The following is a 24,101-nucleotide window of genomic DNA, read 5'->3' on the forward strand; positions in this document are numbered from 1 at the left end:
GTGTTTTCTGTTATATTTCCGAGATAGTCTGGCCTGTTAGTAGCACGGGAGTTTTGAGAGGGTCCAAAATCGACAGGGTTCATACTAGCTCTTACGAGCCTGAGTGTTTTTTTTTTTTAGGAAATTGCATGGTAATCTGTTCACTAGACTTAGATATTGTTGTACACAGGTATAACATTTTGCCTGATAATGGTGGAGAAAAGGTCAATGTGGCCAACCAAAACCGCTGAGATTCGACCAGCGGGGTCATCAATATTCAATGTAAATGTCATGGAAATCCAGACATTACAGTACTTTTTAGTTGACTTTAACAGAGACTTTTCAACCTTTTAAGTCTCGGTCATAAACCAACATGTTCAAGGGGATTCATGAAATCACCCCATCAGACCACCTGACTTACTGACATCTCCAGCGGTGGGGACCAAACAAAATGAACCTGACAAATAAGTGAATGCTCATATTTTTTTATTGGCTTAAGTTTGATGTAAGGACTTTGCATACAGCCTAAAAAGACATAAAATGCCTAAAATGGCAATCAAATTTTCAACCAATGAATCAAGTGAATAAGCGAGATCGATAATTTGCAACACTGCACAGTTCAGTGTACTTGTTATTGACTCCATGCAAACATGAGGACAAGCAACACAGACGTCACAGTAAGTTTAGCGCTTTCAATTATGGGTATTCAAAAGGCTACGTAACAACCCCCATTATGTCATTTAAAACATGGGGCAGTTCAGGTAGATTTTATTTACCCCTCATGAATGCACAGTACAAACAAAAGGCCCATGTTTAAAGCAAGATGATATGATCAACAGCTAAGATGACAATACGACCGATGCATGGAGAGACTTCTTGGCTCTATCTCGTCTCCAGCACCCCGTCCCTGATCCTCCACCTCCAGGCAGGGCTGAAGTCTGGAGCAGGAACACAGCAGAGCTCCAGACCAGACTCCTGTACTTCCTCATCGTGAGCAATCTGCTGGCCCTGCTGGGTCTCCAGAGTAAAAACTCTCTCAGAGATCTAAAAAGGGGAAACGCACATGAGCATTTAAACGAGTGTAACCTTGTCTTTTACGCTGAAACTGACTAGCATGAATCGCTTGTCTTGAATCATGAGCGTGTGATGACCTTAGCTCTCACCTGATCACTGATTCCAGTTGCGATGTGGCCCACCTTCACCCGGCGTGTCTCTCTGATGCGGATGCTTCTCCTGCTGAAGTCTCTGATGCAGACATCCACCCCTGAGCCATTCACATAGCAGAGAGGCACATGACGTAAGGGAAATGGTATCATGTGTTACAGTTCAAAGAAGAGAAACAGTTATGTTTTTCACCTCACCTTCAAAACAACAGGGTGGTGGTAGCTGTGTGTGACCCAGCAAATCCATACTGAAGACCTGCACATCTGGCTGACTGTTGTAGGAGAAGACACCAGAGCTGAAGTCGTCTCCTGGGCTCAGAGACCAGCGGCCAGAGTCCTGGGATACGTTTAAAAAAAGAGGAACACAAGCCAAACAGTCAGTCTGTTAATACTTCAGCCCAAATGTATCAACACTGAGAAGCTCTTTGTTCACATGAGCCCCAGTTTCTGGAGTATTTTTAATATTGAATTATATTGAACTTTAGATCCACGCGTAGCAACTGAAATCCTTATTTACCAATAACCAATCTCACTGTAATAATTTATCTCCTGCACACTGTGAAGTAAATTAGAGATGTACTTGGTTGTGTGTTGTGGGTTACCTTTTTGTCCCACGGCTCCCAGTTTGAATACGCTTCACTGCTGAGACAAGACAGGAGTTGCACCTGCATCTCTGCCGACTGAGGCTGGGACAGACTGCTCAGGTAGAAATCTGCAAACAAACCGGAAACCAGTGAGCAGGGTTCAAACGCACACTAGACTGGACACAAGAAGCAGAAGACTGACAGAAACCTCACCTCGCTCCAGTTTCCGTAGCTCAAGTTCAGACACAGTGGTAATCTTGTTGCTCCTCTTGTGGTTTGGCTCAGAGATCAGCGTTTGTGGACAGAGCGGCAAGCCTTGCTCCTTCTCCTCTTCTTCTACCTCATCATGCAGTTCCTCCGTCCTCCTCCCTGCTGTGATCACTTTCTCAACAGACTCTCGATGTTCCTCCACATCATCAAAGTCAACACTGCTATTGATGTGTTGCAGGAAGTCAGGAGGCTTGTTGGCAATATACAGGGGTTCGGTGTAAGGTCCCTTCACTGGACTGGTGAGTCCTCCAACTGCAGTCACACAAACACATCACATTTACTCTAAAGGTAAGGTTACAATACAAAGGGTTGCATTGCATTTTTATTTATTATTTGTTACATACCATTATTTTGAAAGCACAAAAAAAACAATTTATTCCTAATCTGTTGTTTTCTCAATTGATTAAACTGTATTTTATTTAATTTTATTTTTAATTCATTGTGTACCTCCTCCTTCTAAACGTGAACGTTTTTTTTACCTTCTTTCAGAGCTCTGTCAGTTTTTTCTTTGAGGTCAGATGCTGACGCTCTCTTGACTGGATCCTTCTGGAGTCCTGCCTTGAGAACTTCAGCCGTAAGAAGGCTACAGTGAGGAGGGATCTCTCTCAAAGGCGGAGGCTCATTAGCAATCTGTAACCGGCACAAAAAGTAGACTGTGAAGAGCAGACCGAACATCTGTGATGAAACAGCAGGGTGTGACGTGTGTGTGTCGCTGTGAAGGATACCTTCAAGTAAAGTCTACAGGTGTAGTATCTTGTCCAGGGTTGACACCCGTTGAGCATGTGCAGTAGCACACAGCAGCTGCTCCACACATCTGCTTTGGCTCCGCGGGGTTCCCCTTTAACGACCTCAGGGGCCATGTGGGTCTCGCTGCCCTTCAGATCTGCATTGAATTACGTTGGGAAAACAACAGATTAAGACATGGAAGTGGATAAATTACACATCCTCTTAACTGAATTGCTAACATTACACGGTATTTACCATTAGACCCACTGAGGCTCAGGCCCTGGTTGTCCAGTCTCTCTGCGTGTCCAAAGTCACACAGGAAAGTGTCTCTACCGTCCTCCGACAGCAACACGTTGTCAGCTGTGGGACACAAATGGAGACAATGATCCAATGCATTAATCTGCATTACGCTTTTGAGTCAACATTTGTCGTTTTTAAATGGGCTCTATAAATACACTGACTTGACTAGACTAATCTTGACACTGCTCAGTGCTCTCAGTGGCACTTGGTCCATAACGTGCTGTGCAGTTCACAGTGTGGACGACATTATTAGAAACAGGGCAGCTGCACAAGCATAAAACAGCCTTCAGACAAAGGAGCTAAATAAAGGGAGAATCTGAGGTCAGTGCAGGACAGCTGCTGTAGAAAACACTTTAATGTGGAATGAATGTGGAGACTAGTAAACAGGCAGCAGATAAAAAGATTTGGCATCACTGACATGTTTTTCCTGTGGCATTGCAGACACCAGGTGGCGCCTGAGCTGCAACAGCACAATCATGTTTTTTTGCCTGCCCTTCAGCTTTTGTCTGGTTTTTTTCTTCCTCTAACATAGTTCCCTTTCTGTTTTCTCTTTCCTTCTCGTTTACACTTTTCAGCACTTTATTTTCATCCTCTGCCTTCTCTCTGTCCATGTACTTTTTCTCTGTCACTTGTTCTCTCTCTAACTACTTCCTGCTTCTCACCCCCCCTCCTTCCTTTGCCCATTTCGATCTCTACTTTTTTTTTTTCTTGCTCTCCTGATTCTGTGCACATGCGCCGTTTCTAAAGAGCAGCGGTGAGTCACACTGTGGGAAATTCCCAGCTCGTTCGTTTTCTCTGTGGTAGTCTAGTTTCACAACACAGGTGCTGAAGATCAAATCTAGACTGTGTGACACTTGTGTTCCACATAACAGCTGCACGAAGACACAAAATCCTCTGATGAGAACTAACCAGAAATCTGACTTTCTCTGTATGTTTTGTCTTTTTACAAGGTACCACAAGTAAAAGTCAAGCTGACATGTTTTGTTTTACTTTGTTTTGCTACTTTTAGCATTGCAAGTACTGCTGTTAAAATTAAGCTTGAAAGCTTTTTATGGACTGATGCCAACATCTCATGTCTGTTTTGGTGTCATCACAGAGTGGCAACGTGTGGAAGGACACAGTAATATTACTATAGATAAGATAAAGCTTTAGTTTTCACATGTTTTGGGAGAAAAGTAGATAAGCTACATCTTGAAGAGATATCATCAGTTTTCATTATGGCATCACCATTTGTGTTTTGACTTTTCAGAATAACTCAGATGAGACTTAAACATGAGTTTAACTATTGTATATTTATGAAAAAAGAAATGTCCTTTTAGTATATCATACCTTTAATATCTAGGTGGACTACTTTTTTCTTCACCAAGTATTCCAGCGCTGTCAAGACTTGTGAGTGGTAGTGGAGGCTTAAATCCTCTGGCAGCCGGCCACGCTCGACTATCAGCTGGCCTAGAGAGCCTGGAATAACAGATAAGGTCAGAGCAGGACAAAGACTGTGTATTGTTAATATTTACCAATACACAGTATCTGAGTCAAGTCTTCCTTCTGCTATTATGGCCTGTGAAAAAGCATTTGAAGCGGAAGCAGAGTTTGATGACAAAGGAAAAAAGTGTGAAGTATGCCATTGTCTTTATCAAGCAGGCATCACCCATTACAGATGTCTGGTGTAATTTGGCTCCAAAGAAGCTCAACAGTCATTTCTAGCATCCCAGAACCACCCACTTCCACATCTTGACACCAATTGCATCCGTACTTCTTTACAATTGAACTTTGTTATCCTCATGGTGCGCCTACTGTACATGTTTTTGCACTCAATTCTTCACACACACACAGTCTCCATCAGAAGAAGTGAGTCTCGTCAGAATGTGCTGTGTGTATATGAGAAGCAATATTTACCAGATTTGTGCTCCATAAAGAGGAAAACATTAGGCCCCTCTCTGACCACTCCAAAGAGCTCCACCACACGAGGAGATCTGAGGGCACTCCACGCACCCACCTCCTCACTGCTGAACCTCTTCAGGGCGATCTGCAAGAAAACGATGGAACAAGTGATGCATCAGTCACAGACAACACTTTTCAACCAGGCAACGGAAAAATTAAAGAGGATGAAATGCTCTGTGTTACCTTTTTGACAGCAAATCTGAAGCCTGTGTTGACATCTCGAGCACTGTGCACTTCGCCGTAGGAGCCTTCCTTGATGAATTCTGAGAGGACAAACTCCCTCCCTTCCCTGTACTCAGAGTCCACAGGCTGAATTTTCTATCAGGAAAAGAGAGAAACAAGTTAGATTGGTTGAACCACATTTTTAACAGATGTAAGACAGGAGGTAGACTGGAAAAGAATGTACATCATTGTAGAAGATGATTCCCTCATTGCTGACAGAATCAGCTTCTGAGAGCTCGTCTTCCTCTTCTCTCACGTCCCTCTCCACATCTTTGAAAAAGGGCCCTGCGTAGCATGGGTCCCCCTGACTGACGCTGCTCCTGAGGCCAGCAAGGGCCAGCGAGCAGTCTCCCAGACTGCTGAGGGAGTCCAAGTCGCTGTTCCGCCCAAAGGACTGGAGACTGGAGAGGGGACAGACATGCTCCCCCCAGTTGAGTGGAGTTGTGTTGTAAATCTGTCGGCTGTAGATAGCAGGCCCCCTGTCCTGCTCCTCTGAGCTTTCAATGCTGCTACAGCAGGAAGAACCGAGGCTGCTTCTCCCTCCAATGGATGACTCGTCCTATAGGAGACAAACAAAAAGCATGGTTGAAATTCTCATGTGAGTTTGTTCAGGGAGTTTTGTTTGCATTCAGTGGTTCACTTCCACAACACGGAAAAGCTAATGTTTGCATTGGAATTTCTAGTGATCGAGCCTCCGCCTGCCCAACAATGTTTCAACTTATCCTTGAAGATGATTCACAAGGAAAACACTCCGAGTACTTTCGGTTCCTTTAATAATACAAGAGTATACTATATACCAACCTACTTCTTCTTATGAGTTTCACTAGGTTTTTCACATGAAAGTCTCAATGAGATGGGAAAAATAATCAGAACTCTCACCAGGATCTGGACCCGAGAACTCCTACTCTCCTGTTCAGGAACTCCAGAAGGCATGCGATGCCTGTGCCGCTGCTTCTCCTTCTTCTCAAGCCTTTTCCTCTCTTTACGTTTCTGTCTCTTCCTGTTCTTTTTCCTGGATTTGAGCTGTGCGGATGAGCTGTTCGGCTCCTGGACGGAGGCTGTTGTTGGGCACGCCACGTTGTTGTGCTCTGAGGAGAGACTGATGCAAAAAAAAAGAAAAGGCAACAACATGAATCCCAGACATGGCATCAAACAAGTGATATAAATGAGGTAAATGAATACGAAGAGTGAAATGCAGGCAATGTTGTCAAGGTAACGCCATACCTGGTAAAGCAGTTGGGTGAGGAAACAAAGGAGGATCGTTCAAGATAAGATGGACTAAACTCCTGGGAGTCCTGGGTTTCACCTGAGGACAGCACAGTGTTAATGGTGAATTCTGTCCAGGCACAGTTATCTGATGTGTCATTTTATTAGAAAAATTAGATATTTACATTCAGCCTGGGCAATGATGGTTGAGGTCTTCAATGGCATTTCATCCACATGTTCTGCAGTTCCATGGGTCAAGACTTTATTTAGTAATGGGTTTAAACGTGCGTAGCCCATTTTGCTGTCCTTCCCCTCCTCCTCCTCCTCCTCCGTCCCCTGGTCAGCGGCTGAGCAGGATGGGTACGACCCCTTCAGGTCAGCCTTGGGTGACCCGGAGAATGGTGCTGTTGAGTTAAAAAGCCTCATCTGCCTCACCGCCATTTCATCTGCTGGATCTGGAAAGATAGAAAATCACAAGCAACTGATAAGTCAAGGGCTTTCTCCACAATTGCGTCCTGTATTCAGATTCTGTCTCTTAGATTATAGCACATTAATGCCAAATAAGAAATAGCTATTAACAACTGACCATATATTGACTATATACTGGGGAACCCTCAATACCACTGTCTCTCTGAGAAAGAACAGGTCAAATATGTTTGAAGATTAATGGAGTTGACGGAAGACATATTGGATGTGTTTCATGAGCCTTTTCAAAATGAAAACAAGTTTATAATAGGGCTGCAACTAATGGGGTTGCAATTAACCTGTCGATTATGTTCTTGATTAATCATTTAATCTATATAAATGTTCAAAACCCAAGGATATTCAGTTTGTCTGCTTTCCAATCAGCACTTGTTACATCAAAACTGATTTAGTTGAACATGTGACAACAACACAACATGTCTATACAGTAAATCACATGGTCCCTGCCTCTCCTCATCACTGAGTGACCTTTAAAAATGATGTGAAGTTTATGAAAACTGTTTCCCCATAATGCAACACAGGACTTTTTCCTGTCAGCTAAGGTGAATGTGATGGTGTCTTAAAGAGAAAAACTGGAGAAACAAAACCAAATATAAAGTTCCACTAACTTTAATTTCACTTGTTTGCTTGGGGCATTCTAACACCACAAGGCTCAAGGCACGAGATCACCACTCTTGTCAGCAGAAATATGCAGGTACCAGTCAATGCAACAATGACCAGTTTGTACTGTGGTTAAATACATATTAATCTGCTACTTTATAGCTTATTTAACGTTTAACATATTTTGACTGCGCCCTGTTGTTTCAGGAGTGTGATGATCACTTGATCATAGAAATGAAGTGAAACTTTGAAAGTTTGCGGTTGGCAGAAGAGGCAGGAAATTCAACCCTGGCCTTGTTTTGACAGTTGCAACTCTGCTAAAAGCAAGTACTCTTTTTCACTCAGAGGAAGTAAACTACTGCACATTAGGCATGGCCTGGCTGGATTTCCAATAAAGATCTGCATTATTGGCTTGGTAGTTAGAATCAGCAAAGCTCGTAACACTGTAAAATTGACACACTCATTGACACCGCTTTCATCGCAGCACTGGTTCAGTTCGTTAAATGCAGTTTGAAAGGCACAAACTCAGAACTGAGACTACATTTGCAGCATGTTGCATCAGTCTGTCCACTAGACTTGATCACAGTATCTCCTTGTCATTCAGCTTCACACTCTACACATTTACACACACACACACACACACACACACACACACACACACACACACACACATTTCCTCTACATATAGATATTCTCAACAGAGGTCATACACGGATTAATCATGTCATCTTGACTAATGCAGTTGTTTGGCTGCCGAAAGAAATACTCCAGTAATTCTTGCATGTTCTTGCTCTTGACAATACTAACAGCAGTAAGAAAAACTGTCATCGAGCTGTGGTCAAATTTCACTTAAAGCTGTTTAAGTTTAAGAATGTCATTACCTTGTGTGCCGACTTCATGCACTGCAAGATTATCTAGAGCGAAGCAATTCAACTGTCACTTCCTTCTTGAGACGCTGCACCGGTGCTGTGAAAGCACGGCACACACCACACCCCAGTGAATTTACGTGGAAAGGAAACAGAGAAGCACCCACTGCAATAAACACAACCGCAAAAACAACTCTGTGTATGTGTGAGGCAGAGGGGCGTGTAGACCTACCAACGGAAGCCAGTCTGAATTGTGATCCTCCCTCCTGCTCTGAATAAACTGTCATCTACATTAGTAAAAACTAGGTGCTCTGTTTCTCTCCTCTATCCTTCATGGTCTGATTCTCAGCAACATCTCGGCTCACAGTCCGTGTTACTCTGCTTCTTCACTGCCTGATGCTGGCTGTCGGCCAACCGGGGGAGGAGCTGGCTGACAATGACTTATGGGAAATGCATCTCCACTTCCCCATATTCCCCCCTCCCTCTGTTCCCTCCAACAGGGCTGGCTTACTTGCTCTTCCCTCTGACTAGATTAAAGGATAACATGTTTGCTTATGCTTTTGATGATCAATGTGAACTATGGACAGTGACAGAACCAGAATGTCAACTCTCTGCTGCCCACGCCAAAGATATTGTCAGGTTTTTATGCCAAGAAGTAATGACAGACGTGATCATTACAGAACAGCATCAAAGTCAAATTAAAATCAGAATATATTTGCATATATTGTTAAAAGAGACAGTCTGAAGTTTGGTTTAAGTTTTGATCTTCCCACGCAACGCTAAATAAAGTCTGACAATTCATGTGCCCTTTAGTCTGCTAATATATACACACACACACACACACACACATCTGTCATACCCATGTCATGCTTTACCCCCACACACTCTCCACTATACATCATGTCATTAAAACATTAAAACTCATGACAACAACAATACAGAGTTTTCTTGAGACAGCAAACTACCCACTCTCATATTCAAATGAGACAATCTGATATCTGATATTATGGGGTTCTTCTAATGGAAAATATTTGCCACCAGGAGAATTTGCAGCAAGTGTATGAACTGTTACTTGCAACGTGAGATGTCCTCTGTATCTATCTGAGAGAATCTCACTTGTTTTTCTTTTCAGCAGCAAAACAAGATACGCATACGAAAACCGCTACAGAACACAGGAAATTCAAAATACCACTTGAGAGGCTCTGCTACAAGCCATAGGCGAAAACCTAAATGCATGTTGCTCACTGCTCCTTTGTCAAAAGGAAACTGTTTATTGTCATGGCAACAATATTACAGACTGTGGACAATGTCATAGCCAGTTATGATATGGTTGTGCTTCCTCAGTAGCAACCGACTGACTTCAAACCTTTTTAGGAACAAAGTTTTGAAATGCTATGTTTCATGTTTCCAGCAGCAGTGATTCATTTTCAACAGAATAATACATGAGTAGAGGGTATTGACAGCCACCATGGCTGAACACAATAGAGGAGCATTAGAGCAGCATATAGTGAGCTGATGCAACAAATCAATTAAACTGGCAATTATCTATCCAGCTTATCCTTTTATCTACACCAAAAGCAATTTGTAGATTAATCAACAGATTAATCAATAGATTAATCTGCAATAATTTCCATAATAGATTAATGGTTTAAGTAATTTTTAAGCAAAAATCCAATTTAAGCCTCTCAAATGTAAATATTTTCTGGGTTAACTGAATATCTATTCTATATTTGAGTTTTGGTCTGTTGGTTGGAAATAACAAGACATTTTTAATATGTTAAGATGTCACCTGGGCACTTACGTAATTGTAATGTAATTGTATTTGTTTACATTCTATACACCAGTTGATTAACTGAGATAATGCGAAGGAATATTGGGTAGATTAATCGGTTGTTGTAGTCTTGGTTTGGTCTTTAAAAAGTTTTTTAAAAAGAAAAAAAAAATGTCATAAATTCTTAAAGCCCAAGTTAATGTCTACAAATTGCTAATTTTGTTGAATCAACAACCCAAAACCCAAAGACATTCAATTTACAATGATAGAGAACAGAGAAAAGCAGCAAATTCTCACATTTGAGAAATTGGAATCAATGAATGCTCAACATTTTTGAAAAAAAAAAAAAAGAACACATCATCAGTCATCAAAATAGCGATTACTTTTCTGTCAATCGAATACAGTCCACTAACTACTGCCTTCAAATCTGCAATTTAACTGAATCAACACCTCAACAAAAACCAGAACACTGTAAGCTTCACAGAGATAAACGATCAGAGTTACTGCAGGGCTGTTGCATTGGTTTACGTCAGAAGTGTAGCTAAATTAACTTGCAGCTGAGAGTATACACACAATAACCTGAAGCCTTAAATAAAAAAAGGCTGCAATCCATTATAATCCAGTATTGGAAAGAAATCCTGAATTTAGGGCCACATACAGTCAATGGACATGCTGAGCCGACTTCTGCTGTACACCCACACAGATTAATGAAATTCCAAAGCTTTTAGTAAGGACAGAGAAAAGGGACTCAACCTGAAGTTGGCCACAGAATACACACAGCCGAGCATTCCTGAAGGGAAACGCCGGCTGCTTCTCAGGAAAATGTCCTGCACCACACATGTGCAGAGCATTTAAGAGCCCTGCACATTTTGCAATGCATCTGGAGGTTTTAAGTACCACTCACACTGTTCAGTCACACCTATCTGTGTCTCTTAGATTCCCTTTTCCTCACTATTCACTACAATGAAAAAGTGGGTTTCATTGCAGTGAGCAACAAAACAACATGACTCTTTGGCAACAGTCAGTATGGATGCATATGCTTCAACTTGGAATCGCCTTTTCCCTCTGCAGAAAAAAAAATGCATTAGAATGAATAGTCACATAACACTAAATTACATGAGTGTGGGACTGCAATTAATGATTATCTTCATTATTGATTAATCTGCCTTTTATTTTCTCCTATAAAATGCCAGAAAATGTGTGTGAAAAATGTGCGTTATAATTTCCAACAGCCCAAGGTCACATCTTCAAACGCTCAAAGAGTCAGTTTACAGGATCAACTCTTTACGTGTGGGTAGGTGTTACAACAAATGACTTGCATTTTTGCTTAAAATTAGACAAAAATACATTGACTAATTGTTGCAGCTATACAGTGCAAAGCAACCCCGCTGTCATATGACTTTAACTTAATTAGCATGTATAACTTGAATTCTGGCACGTATTTTATGTATGTGTATAACATGTACACTGTCGTCTAACACAGCTGTGCGGTGGAACCAGAATGGACCCAGGCCAGGAGTTTGTATACAGTATGTGTGCATTGCAAAGAAGAAGCAGAAATCCCTCTCAGTTTACAGCACAATACCTGTGAAGGCTGACTGATGTAAATAATTGAATCTGGCACATATCAGTTAATAATGGCTTAATCTGGCAGACAAGAGCAGACAGTGGCACAACATTCAACGGATCAATACAGGAAAACATCAAATGGACATAATAACTGCTCATATGGGAACTCCTTCTCCAGCTAGTAATTTGTGGGGTTAAAATTGTCAAAAGTCACATATTCTCCATGTTTAATATGTACTGCATATGTATCATGGCTCAGATTCCACCATTTCCATCCACTAACCCTAACCCTTCTTTTATGTCTATTATCAGATTATGACAAGCCCATCTCTTTTTCTTAAAGGTAAGACAAAGTGGTCCTGACACCAGGCTTCCTTTATGAACAAAAGCATCCAACAATAGCAGTGAAAAGTACAAGCGGTTAGGACAACAGTTGTTTTAATCAGACACATCTGGCTCCAATAGGCGTATGTGCGGTTTTAAAAAAGTTCGGTGACCTGTACTGCCACACTTACAGTAACAGCAGCACAACTCCCCTGCGTTTTGTGGCGCTAATCTGTGCTGTTTTAAAATCATGAAACAACTCTTCAAAGTATAGCCTATACCCGTGAGTATGAGTATACTTCTTCAAGACTTTATAGCCGCTCTCAAGAGAGCTAGAGCATTAACTTCCTTCTCGCCACACTCACCGCCATTCCACATAAAGCTTCGCTCGAAATGTTTCCGCTACTCGTTCAAAAGTCAAAGATTAAGAATGAGAAATCGTTGTCTCGAAATAAAGCCGGGATGAATAAAGTCAGAAGACTGCTTACATGACTAAAGAAATCCATTTAATAGTAACTGTACAGTAATTTTCTTCACTTACCGAGTTTCCAGTTGGTAGGCGTCGGCTGATGGCGATCATCAGATAGATGTCTAGCTAGAATAATGGCTTCCGGTTAAATTTCAAAGTAACTATTATAACCCCTTAATTTTACAATAATACTATTAAATGGCACGATACAAAATCATCATCACTTTTATTTTTGTCTGACTGAACTGACACATTTTAGTTATTGCTCGGATTCTGATTAAAGTTTTTGCACGTTTTTTCTTAAGTAACTGTTGTGCTTTTAATTTGAAGCAAAAAGCTCGGTACTTCCTGTATGCGCCTGTTTCTGATTTGACAGTTCCTGAAGATGTAGAGAAGGAAGTGGTTACAAGATGTGAATTGAACATGGATGTATTATAAGACATCCATGGAATTGAACTGAAGAAATATCCAGTTGGGCACCTGTTGATCTAAACAATACATTGTTTAATTATTTCCCCATGACACCCAGAAACCAACCATAACTCTCTGGTACAGTTAACTGGCAACAATTCTGATAACTGATTAATTATTAAAGTCATTTTCAGTTGTTTAACTGATCCTAGCTTCTCAAATGTGACTATTTATTTGTTTTTCCAAATTTCTTTCTTCCCCGTAGCTTTTTGACTGTACAATTAGATTATGTTAACTTAGACATCATGGAAATTTTTCACTATTTTGTGACATTTTATACACTGAACAATCAATCAACTATTAAAGAAAACACTTGTTAAACATATTGATATTAAAAATACTGTAACTGTTGGTTCCAGGCTTGCCTGAGGTTTTCTGTGTATTAATTAGGCAACCTGACACAGAAAAATTTAGTTCGAAATTTTTATTATTTAAGGTCTCATTGCCTTAATACTTTTATATTTACTACTACTACTTGTAATAATAACAACAATAATAATAAAAATGATGATAATAATAATGTTATATTATATAAGAACTATTATTGTTGTGTACTTCATAACAATTTCCCATTATTTTCCACTATCATGCAAAAACAGACTATACAAAAAGAGAAATGTGCATTTAATGACATTTTACAAATGTTCTGCCAAAATGAGTTACTAGGCATTAATACCAATGTACATAATATACAGTATACCTCATGCTAGAGAAACTCCCAGGTGGGGAGGCGCTGCTTGGTGTTTATGTCAAACACTAAGAAAGCCTTGAAAAGAACATCTTCAGCCACCAGTGAAGAGCCTTTTTCCATGGCATGTACAGAAATAATGGTGAAGGCCTGGCACGTTGTCATCTCATCCACAAGACACAAAATATGCAGGTGTGGTGGACTGGTCTTTGCATTATGTAAATATTCAACGACGGTGGTCCCCACCTGTTAATTATACGTCAGTCACTTAGTGTTTTATGTTATCAAGCTTCAGTATCAAAATGCAAATTGTAGTATTACCAAAACCCACTGATTACAAACATTTCAAAATATGGCCAAATGCAAATAAACTAGTAAACTAAATGTAACAGTTATTTTGAAACATACATTCTAATTTAAAAAATATCTAAACTCTCTTTCAGTATTTTCTCTTATAGATTATGACATATTACTATAAGAAATAGCCTACATGGTGTCATGTCACCAAGCAGTAAGTCTAGTTTCCCGCTCACTGGGCATATGTAATGATTCTGTTGTTGATTGCAGCCCAGTTTTAAAAACGTTTTTCCCGCTGCCTCAGGATAAAGTTGCTGGAAGTCTTCAGGTGTCTGACCTGCACCTGTTAGAAAAGAATGCCATAGATGTCTGTTTGACAGATCAGTCAGTTAAGACATACAGTACATTCAGATGACGATGATCTCAAACCACTTTACCTCAGTGTAGAAAATGCTTTCACTGAGTATTGTTCTTGAAATCAACTTTGTATTTTTGTGTATCTAAACATCACTGCAATTGAGGGAAACATCAATGATTTTTGAGGCTTAAGTAGATTAATGAAATAAAAAATTTTGCACAGTATATCATTTTATCTATTCAATTGCAAACTCCAAGGCAGCTCTTAACACATGCAGGCTCACAGCTGATCCAGCTTTGATCCAGCTGTGTTGTCGTCCCCAGAGACCAACCCTGCTTCAGATGACTGGTCAGAAAAAAGGAGTTTGCATCTCTTCTTTTTGGGGAGGGACTGTGGATCAAGGATAGGACGCAAATGAAGGAGGCAAGGAGACATTTTATGGTAATGAGAAGCAAACAGGTTATAAGACAAGATCCTTTGTGAATAGTTAGTGGCTGTAAGATGAAAATGTGTAAATTGAAAAATTAAAAACTGGAATATTGTTGTTTGAGTGAAACAAATGTTCACTTAAAAACTTATTTAAAAAGGGTCTTGTCTTTATAATAATCCTGTTATTGTATTTCTTCTGTGATATCCATGGATATGTTTCCTTTTAACCTTTACTCTAATTTCTTTCTCTTTTCTCCTCTTATATCAGTTATCAAAACTAAATCGTTACAGTTTTACCGTCCCACTTCATGAGGCTGTACAATATTTCAGTGAATAAGGCAGTAAAAATACTTGGATTGTTTTAAAGTAGAATTAAGATTTCTATTTCGTGACTGTTTTGATGCCAGCTTTCTCAGTCCAAACACATCAGCATTTAATATGTCAGCACGTTCACCAGGAGGTTACGCCAATCATTATATTGGAGTATTAATCAGCTGACATTCAGGAATAACACAAAAACAGCTGATGTCATTGGCTATAAACACTTACACAGTAATCTATTAGTAATCTACTCAAATCTGATGCTCCCACCCTATGGCGCACGCAACTTTTCAGTAACAAAAATTTAACAAATTTCAAAAGAACATAATTATTATTTGGACATGAATCTGAGGTGAATAATTAGGAAGTTATAAACTGAGCTAAAGTTAACTAAGTTAAAGTTAGCTAAGGTTTTTGTCATGATATATGTTGCTGTGTGTTATCAACTCACCGATAAGCACATTCTCATCTGGGATTTCCTCTCTGAAACATTTCTCCTCAGTGTCTCTGGTGTGGATACAAAAGAGAAGATGAAACAACAGACAATTTTTTCATGGTTTAGGCTCCTTTGTATTGATAAGTTAACAAATCGGAGACGTGTATTAGCTAACCTTGAATGTCCAAAGATTAGCAGCTAATGCTACACTTGAAATTTCCAAAAGTAGCAATTAACGCCTGCCTTACAATGCCTTAACTTCAGAAGTTTAGTAGCTGATGCCTGCCTTACAATGTCCAAACTTTAACACTTTAGCAGCTAATGCTAACCTTGTACTCCAAATTAGTGGCTAATGTTATTGACCTGCTTTCATTTTATTTCACCATCAAATTTACGAGGACCAAATAGAAGCCAATGTCACTGGCACTGTGTAATATGGCTTAATGCTAGCTTTGTACTGTCCAGACTTCAGAACTTTGACAGCTTTTTCCATTTCCTTTGACATTAGACTGTTGAAGGCCATACTTAGCAGCTAAAGTCATTGAAAAGCTTTAATTTTAATAGGAAATCTATGTTCTATGGCCAATCTTAGCAGCTACTGTAACATGGAGTTCTTAATCTTCTCAATAGACCCTTGACATTTTCTTCCTTTTACTTGAACATTAGATTCGTGGCCACAAAAATTAGCAGCTGTTATTGAAAATGTTATTTCATCCAGATATTGCAATTAATAGCCACCTAACAGCTAAGGCTATTGACATTTTTTCACATTTCAGTTTTTTTAGAATCATTATGCTGTCACTTTTTAATTTCACTTACTTTTTTTTTTTGGAGGCTATGCTGGGAGCTAAAGTAACTGTTACTGTGTCATTTCACACCAATAATAAATTTGTGATGGCCAGAATTAGCAGCTAACATTAGTTTCACTTTTTCATTTTTCCTTGACATGAGATTGTTGGAGGCCATGCTTAGCAGCTAAAGTACTTGAAAAGCTTTATTTGTAGTTGGAAATGTATGCTCTTTGGCCAAGCTTAGCAGCTAATGTAACACAGAGTTCTTAATCTTCTCAAGACCTTGTTGGCCAGTTAAAAAAAGATTTACCTAAAAATTAGGCTTGTGGTGGCCAAAGTTAGCAGCTCATGTTATTGAAAACATTATATTTTGTCCAGGTATTGTAATTAATGGCCAACTTAGCAGCTAAGGTTACTGACATTGTTTCACTTTGCATTCATTTTAGAATCATTATGCTGTCACTTTTCCCTTAACTTACTACTACTTTTGCTGGGAGGTAAAGTAACTCTGTGTTACTGTGTCATTTTTTATTATTATTGTTGTTGTTATTATTGTTATTATATTATTGTGTCATTTTAAATGGAAAACTAGCCTCAATGGAATTTTACTGCATAGTGTTGCCATATGACAACATACCCTTTCTTTGCAACTTTGTTGTATTTAAAAATTAATTTAAATACTGATTGGCCTTTACATGTAAGGTAGGCAATTGTGTCAACCAGTTATGTAATTCCATGATATCATGACATTTAAACTCCGAAAGTCTTACCCTTTCCCGGGATGTTGATGACCGTGAGTCACCTCAATCTGCAATGGCTTCTTTCAATTTTACATCTATAGTATTTGAAAAATAGTGAATATGTCGGAAGTTATGATCTGTTTGGGTTTTTTTTCTCATGTAAAACTTGCTTCAATAAAAGTATGGTCTTTTTTTAGAAAAATAAATTAGGCATGTTGCCAAATGGCAGCATTGCATAACTATGGAACCATATAGCCAGTGTAGCAAGTTATGAAGTTTTTTTTTCCATAAAATATTTTCTTTTAATTCAGTAAATTAGCGAATTACTTAACAGTAACATTGTGCAACAATGGAACTATATAGACATTGTGGCCAATGGATTCCATAGTTACTAATACCTGAATATCTTTGTACAAATTAGACAGAAAAGCAGACGGATGTATGGATGACAGATATATGCTTACACTTGTGTTTTTATAGAAATGTGAATATGCCCTTTCCCTGGTTGCACAGTGTTGCCATATAGCCAAAAAAAATCAAAAAACATTTTTTCCCATGATGGTATAACAATGTGTACAGTGGAGGAGTAATGCTGAACTGAGTTCAAGGGAATTTTGTTTCATCGGCTGATTATTACAGTACCCTTTTTTCATCCATGATAATTTTTAAAGTTGCAACATTTTATTTTTCTTGTTTCTTAGATTTTTTAAATTAATATATTATTATATTTTATGATAATTATTTGTTTTCTATCCAGTACGATTTTCCTGTTTGCCTTAAATTTCTCAGGTGTTGCTTGCTCCTTTTTCTGATAATAATGACAAATCCTTGCTATTAATGAAGTTAGACTCTGCAAGGCTGTGTATATAATACAATTTCATCTGCACATATGGAACACCTTAACAGGGTTACCTGCATTAACACTGCTGCCCTACAAGCCAACTGGCATAACAGGCAGAAATTAAGTGACTGCATTGACACAAAAGCACCACAAGATGGAGTCATAAAGCACAGACTTATGGGACTGAGTACACACACCATTACATTTAACATAATAGTCTCTTTGATGTGCAGTCTATATGGTAATTAGTGTTTGTCATAGTCAAGAATTTTCTGAACAATGATGTTCAGTCTAACAACAATGTTCACATCCTGTGATTTTTAAGGAGGATACGACAAAATGTTCATGTGTTGGCCAATAAATTGTGACAGGCATTGCCCTTCACACTAGTACAACTTTTCATAAAACATTGTTTATTTTAGAGGTTAAAAAAAAAAGATCAGCATCTTGACTTAAAAATGTTCAGAATTACAAATCTTCACCAAAGTTGACTTCAAACACCAACATGAATATAGTAAACCTGACTAATTATCTCAACAGCCATGGATTTAAACAGCCTTTGCTTAGTAAGTCTATATGTACTGACTTAACAGTGGTAATTCTGGAATAAAATACATCTCTGTTTCTTATATCAATATGAATCTAGCGTAAATCACTTGAGCAGCCTCATCCAGAAATGTGCTGGAAGGCCTGTCTGTGTTGTATGCCAAACAAGATATTGATCATCTGGCAATTTCCCCTTTGTCAATTCCAAGTAAAATCCCTGGATATCTTCTTGTTGTGAGACTTGTGAGAACAAAAGCCAAGAGATTCTACAGGCAAACCATGGAAGTATTTTATTTAAACAAAGCAAGCAGAGGAGCAGATTTCATTCTAACATTTACTAGTGAGCATTTGTTGTCTGCAAATTGGCTGAACCCTTACATAAAGCTAGCGTCTGAACAAAGGACAAAATTATGCAATATGTTACAAGAATAGCAAAAACTACAGGTGCACTCATAGCTTTTTTCTCTACAACAACGAGTGATGCCTTTGTCAGGTAAAGTACGTTAAAAGGTAACATTTGGCCTTGTCCAATATACTACATAGATCTTATGTGTGAAAATTTATGGATAGTTTCACCTGTAAGATAACCGTGTTCTAAATGAGGACATGCTGTACAACACATAGGCCTAGTCTACTTTGATTCTGAGAGGAATATTTATCCTGTGGTCATGCCATCACAGCTAATGGTGTGATCCAGCAAGTAAATTTTGGCTCATGTTTTGAAGAGGCACATTATAAAACACGTAGTGTAGGGGCAGGATTGACTGACGAACTGCAAACTTACTCATTGTACTGCACTTGTGTGAAGAATAAAAAACAGGAAAGAAAAACAAGGAAAGTGCACTTAACACGCAAACACTTCCTCAGTAATGCCAAATATGCACATATACTAGAAATGTTCTTAGGCTATTGCTGATTAAATACCCACATGTGTGGTCAGATTAACCTGTTATGTTCCAAACTGACACCCCATCCCCAAACTTCAGACCACTGTGCAGTGATTGATAAGTCAGTTCAGAGTTACTTGGTAACAATTTAGATAATTAATTTATTATTTAATGACACCCTCTGATGAAAATCCAATTTTTAAACCTGTTAACATGTCCATGTGGTATTTTTTATATAATATAAGATACAATACAATCATGAGCCAATAAGCAGCCAACGCTATGACTGAGTACTTGTTAAAATACTGATTCAGGCAGCCAGGATTTCATGTGAGACAAACCAAAGGAACCAATCCCGTCAGCTTGCAGGGAGGGGAGGCGGACCTTTGTCAGTACACAGAGCAAGAGTTTGCATTAGCACAACCACTACCACTGGCTCAGCCAAAGCCACTTACAAGGTAACAAGCTAACAAACAACATAAACAAATCAAAGATGCTAACTACGCTTAGTCAAACATGTATAGCCATGTCTCACCAATGTTTCCTCCACTGACCACCTTGATTGACACTCTTTCACCTGTCAACTTAAAGCAAACAGCGGCGGTGGGCGGGGCATGAGGCCAGATCCAGAATTTCCCAACGAGGAAGTAAGCGTATATGCCCCCCCCCCCCCCCCCCTTTTCTTATTTATTTATTTTATTTTATTTTATTTTTAATGTTTTAAACTGTATAAAATAAAAGACTTAAAATGTGTCTGGGTGGGAATTTTACGTCGTTTTTAAAGCAAAAAAAAAAAAAAAAAATCCAAAAGGTCACTGAGCCATCCAAATGTGAATATTTGCTAGTTTTCTATGTTAGGATCCTGTAGGTTTTTGACTGTTGCTCACTCTGGCCTCAGGAAACAGCGATAGGGATTTGTCACTATTTTCTGAAATTTTGTACAATGACCTATTGATAATTAAATAATTGTTGGTTGCAGCCTTACAGTTCCTCCTATGATGGATACATACTTTCCCGGGTTTAATCAGTTGACACAGGGAAAAAAAAAAAAAAAGCAACTCTACAGAGCTCAACTTTACAAATAATGATATCAATATAAACTAATATCAATTTAGGTATTAAAAATACTGGGCAGTTGCCCCCTTTGCCCACTAGTAATCATAGATGCATTAATTTACAGTAAATATATCAACTCTAAACCAAGACTGTAAATATGCAAATAAACTGTAGAAATTACATTATTATCATGGCTTAACTAAATTCCCATAGGTGACACATCCTGGTGGAAAGTGTTGGTGAAATGTCACCAACACTTTCCACATAGAGTGAATCGGTTGCGAAGTGCGCATCACCAGCACAGTGCGTTTCTGTCGGACACGGACGGAGCGAGCAGAGAAGCCGCTGCTGCTGTTCAGAAAATGGCCGACAGATTTTCTAGGTTTAACGAAGAGCGTGATTTCCAGGTAATGCACGTTAAACGATTGAACATTTGCATAGATTCTTACACGTTTAGATGTTTCCTTACACACGTATGGACTTAAACGCGACGGGCAGTTGAGACATACCACAAACAGCATCGTGCATTTCGGTGCAGATGTCGCTTGCTAGCACTGCAAGCTAACGAAGCTAACGCTAGTGCGTTGCGGTTCTTTTGAATTTAACTTCCCTCGCATCTCAGTGTTTGGCTGCCTGGTATATTCGACTCTTATCATGGGTTATGAACTGTAACACTAGTCCACGTTAACACTCTTAACCACGCTGCGACCACATAGACAATTAGCTTGTTAGTGACCTTGGGTAGACTAGTTATTTATCGACATATGCTACCGATGGATAGCTAGCTAGCAGATAGCTAACTTGTATGCGCATTGGATTGATAGTAGCGCTAGCCAGAAACGGCTGTATCATTTTGACAACTGGAGTACGACCACCACATCCAGATAGCACGTTTAAATTAACCCAGCCAACTATCTGTTGGTCCAGTTATTCGATGGCATTACACGAGATTAACTCTTAATATTTCGGTTAACTAATTAAAAGCACGATACATTATAGATAAACAAACACGTCCATGCCACTCATTTGCTGTTTGTCTCTTAATCAGGATATAATTTGTGTTTCTCTTTTGTTGTATTCGTTGTTGTTTCCCGTTCGATTTACTACACCTTATTTTATTTGTTACAATTATGCAAGTTAAAGGATAGGTTCATATTTTTAAGGCTGTCTGAAAACAATAGTCAGGTGCCCCATGGGCACTGAAACACGTTATAGCTGCTCTAATCTAGAGCTGCAAGGATTAGTCGATTAATCAATTGTTGGATCAACAGATAATTAAACTAAAACTGTTTTGATGATAAAATAATTGATTTAGCCATTTTTTAAAGCAAAACATGCCAAATTATTACTAGCTCCAACTTCTCAAGTGTGAACATTTGATGTTTTTCTTTGACAAAGACTTAAAGACAAAGACAGACTTTGACTCCAACAATGAGATGAATATCTTTGAATTTTGGACTGTTGGTCACATAAAACAAGATATTTGAAGAAGTCATCTTGAGCTCTAAAAAGTTTTTACTGGCATTTTACACTATTGTGTGACAATTATATAGACAAAACAAATGAGCATTAATTAAGAAAATAATCAGAAAATTAAATGATGATGGATAATTGTTAGTTGTAGACCTATCCTTATCATTCCTCCTGTTTATACTGGTCATTAAAAGATGCATTTTGTAAAGACATTTCAGTTTAAGAGATAAAAAATTCCACTTTCAGTTTTTTGTGCAAAAATGCTTTCCAGACTTCATGTGAAGCTACAGTGAAGCTTCAGCAGACTTAGTTAATCAAATCAAGTGGTTATCTTCAAAGTAACAGCCTTTGTAGTCTAAATTTCTCTTCCCTGCATGTTTCCCTGGACAATGTTTCTCTGTTGAGCTGTGGTGATGTGACAGTAACACAAAGAAGGAATTTTATTATAAAAAGACTAACTTTGGATGACATCTTGATTTTTCTAACAATTTTTCAGACTGCTGAAGCCTCATAGTTGCTTCAGGTAAACTTTGGAATACATTTTTGTAGAACTGTCTCAGCACATGAACAAGGGATGGGAGATGATTAAAGTAAGAAAACCCTGTTTTAATACACACATGGTCATCTGACTATTGTTTAAGACAGACTTTAATGTGCTTTTGAAATTGCTCTTCAGTTGAAACAGAGTAGGCTGAACACAGTAGGATCCCAACAAGGGCTCCTTATTTTGCTGCAGTTCAAAGACGTTATTCATGAATTATACTAATAAATCTGTCACTACTGCACATTAATTACACTATTTTTTGTGATATTACAATATTTCAGGTGGTACATTTACAATGTGGGTGCCAGATTTGAGTAATTTCACAACCCATCTATGAGCTGTTTGTTTTTCACTTGCCTATCTGTGATCTAAGACCACACCCAGTAAAAGTCAAACACAGTATTATGAGCTAGACTGCGAATTAAACCTTATCCATATTTGCAGTTTCTTGCTTGACAGTTCTTTGATTACCATAAACATTTTGCCATTCATCACAGACAATTTCTTTGAATCCCTTGGATGACATCATAATCTCTCTATTTTAACTGGCATAAGTCATTCTTTGTATCCATGTAATTTTTTCAGCCACCTAACAGGTTTTTAATACCAGGGAATTTCCTACTTTCTGACATAATCGTTATTGGCTAATCTACCAACTGGCTCTACAAGTGGCTCTTCATTTACCGTCCATGTTTGTATTTGTGATTTAGTGTCTGGCTCAGGAACACTTCCGCAGAGTGGATGGACGCCAGTACGGAAACTTGAAGCCTGGGTGTCATTCTGCCACACAAGTTGTCTGGCACAAGTTAATGTGTCAAAATTGGTTCTAAGACAGTGTTTCACAATGTTTTGCAGTCATTTGGAGTGGGTTCATCTAATAAAACTAAACTCATACAAAGAGTTTTAGGATGACATGGGGTCTGTTGTTCCCATTCATACTAGGGTGTCACAGTTTTAAAACATTTATTCCAGGATTTGTCTGGAATAAAGTATATTATTCTATATAAACATAGATATTATTATAAATGCAAAGAAACTTAATAGATATAGAATGTATCTTACCATTTATTTATTTTTGTGACTGTGTGTGCTTTTTCTTGGTGATTTGTGAAGGAATTGGAGAGTTGCTGTAACAACAGCGATGTTCAGGCTGGGTCAGATTAAGGTCTTAGATGAGTAATTTAAATACAAACCCAAAGGGAAATGCTTGTCTTCCTCTCTTCAGTGAGGCCTCTCTTCCTCATATTTTGATAACAAGATTTTGTTCTGCAATTTATGTCCCCAATAAAAATATGGGAAGTGTTTCTGAACAGCGAGGCCAGTGATGCTTTGGCTTAGTTTGAGGGCTTTTTGCTTTATCAAATATGGAGTCTTTTGATATCATAGAAAATAGCTGTATAAAGTGTATTAAATTACTCACCTTTTTTTTCTGAAAACAGTCACAGTAGTTTGTTTTTGAGAAATACTCAACTGTTTGCTGCAGCAAGGTTGTGGTGAATTAGTCAATTGCATTTGCAGTGCAACATGACAAGTTTAAACATGTGTAGAAGGAGCAGTTTGTGAAATTGTTTGTGTTTTTACCTCTACGCCCACTGTGTTGGTGCCCAGTGGGAACTCAGTATTCTCCTATTTTGTCAGTGAGAGGTGAATTGCTGTGTGGTCTGAATGAGTCTGTTTAGGGCAGCTCCAGCTCAGCACAGTGGAGCTCTGTGTGTGAGATCTGCTGTGAAGGCATTCATATTCTCAGTAT

General features: G+C 38.8%; 2 protein-coding genes and 2 long non-coding RNA genes across 17 annotated transcripts in view; 2 read left to right on the plus strand and 2 right to left on the minus strand.

Moving 5' to 3' along the window:
- Positions 1-448: 448 nt before the first annotated feature.
- map3k14a (mitogen-activated protein kinase kinase kinase 14a) lies at positions 449-12,637 on the minus strand. 4 transcript variants are annotated; one of them, XM_071470972.1, is made up of 17 exons: positions 8,573-8,729; positions 8,356-8,440; positions 6,577-6,846; positions 6,410-6,491; positions 6,065-6,284; positions 5,370-5,744; positions 5,147-5,281; positions 4,919-5,048; positions 4,352-4,480; positions 2,978-3,082; positions 2,722-2,879; positions 2,476-2,626; positions 1,940-2,248; positions 1,745-1,854; positions 1,341-1,479; positions 1,143-1,243; positions 449-1,023 (listed from the first exon to the last, which is right to left on the minus strand). In XM_071470972.1, exons 3-17 carry the CDS (start codon positions 6,830-6,832, stop codon positions 862-864), a joined length of 2,562 nt encoding a protein of 853 aa, XP_071327073.1. In that variant the 5' UTR covers positions 6,833-6,846; positions 8,356-8,440; positions 8,573-8,729; the 3' UTR covers positions 449-861. The 4 variants fall into 4 exon arrangements, with proteins under 4 accessions (XP_071327073.1, XP_071327092.1, XP_071327063.1 ...); XM_071470991.1 differs by lacking the exons at positions 8,356-8,440; positions 8,573-8,729 and adding an exon at positions 12,546-12,637; XM_071470962.1 differs by lacking the exon at positions 8,356-8,440 and having other exon boundaries at positions 8,573-8,780.
- Positions 9,056-16,331, plus strand: LOC139614070 (uncharacterized). The gene is made up of 4 exons (XR_011686894.1): positions 9,056-11,640; positions 11,993-12,023; positions 14,611-14,728; positions 15,540-16,331. It is a non-coding gene; the product is annotated as an uncharacterized lncRNA (long non-coding RNA).
- Positions 13,525-19,881, minus strand: LOC139614054 (uncharacterized). Of its 4 annotated transcripts, none has more exons than XR_011686890.1 (5): positions 19,814-19,881; positions 15,489-15,544; positions 14,571-14,677; positions 14,123-14,272; positions 13,525-13,878 (listed from the first exon to the last, which is right to left on the minus strand). It is a non-coding gene; the product is annotated as an uncharacterized lncRNA (long non-coding RNA). The 4 variants fall into 4 exon arrangements; XR_011686892.1 differs by adding an exon at positions 14,367-14,439 and having other exon boundaries at positions 13,525-14,272; XR_011686889.1 differs by having other exon boundaries at positions 13,525-14,272.
- A 703-nt stretch (positions 19,882-20,584) lies between these two features.
- Positions 20,585-24,101, plus strand: part of gpatch8 (G patch domain containing 8) — a 28,805-nt gene continuing 25,288 nt past the window's right edge. For 2 of the 8 annotated variants that reach the window (XM_071471225.1, XM_071471244.1), the window contains exon 1: positions 20,720-20,741. Coding sequence is in view for 1 of the 8 variants with exons in the window: in XM_071471177.1 (XP_071327278.1) it covers positions 20,697-20,741 (45 nt within the window). In the remaining 7 variants the exon portion in view is untranslated. Of the gene's footprint in view, positions 20,742-24,101 lie in introns of all 8 variants that reach the window. The other 6 variants (XM_071471177.1, XM_071471188.1, XM_071471235.1 and 3 more) reach the window with 6 other exon arrangements.

This window comes from Trachinotus anak, unplaced genomic scaffold, assembly GCF_046630095.1.
Source record: "Trachinotus anak isolate AG129_WGS33_773 ecotype Australia unplaced genomic scaffold, CSIRO_AGI_Tana_v1 ptg000003l, whole genome shotgun sequence".
NCBI classification, from domain to species: Eukaryota; Metazoa; Chordata; class Actinopteri; order Carangiformes; family Carangidae; genus Trachinotus; species Trachinotus anak.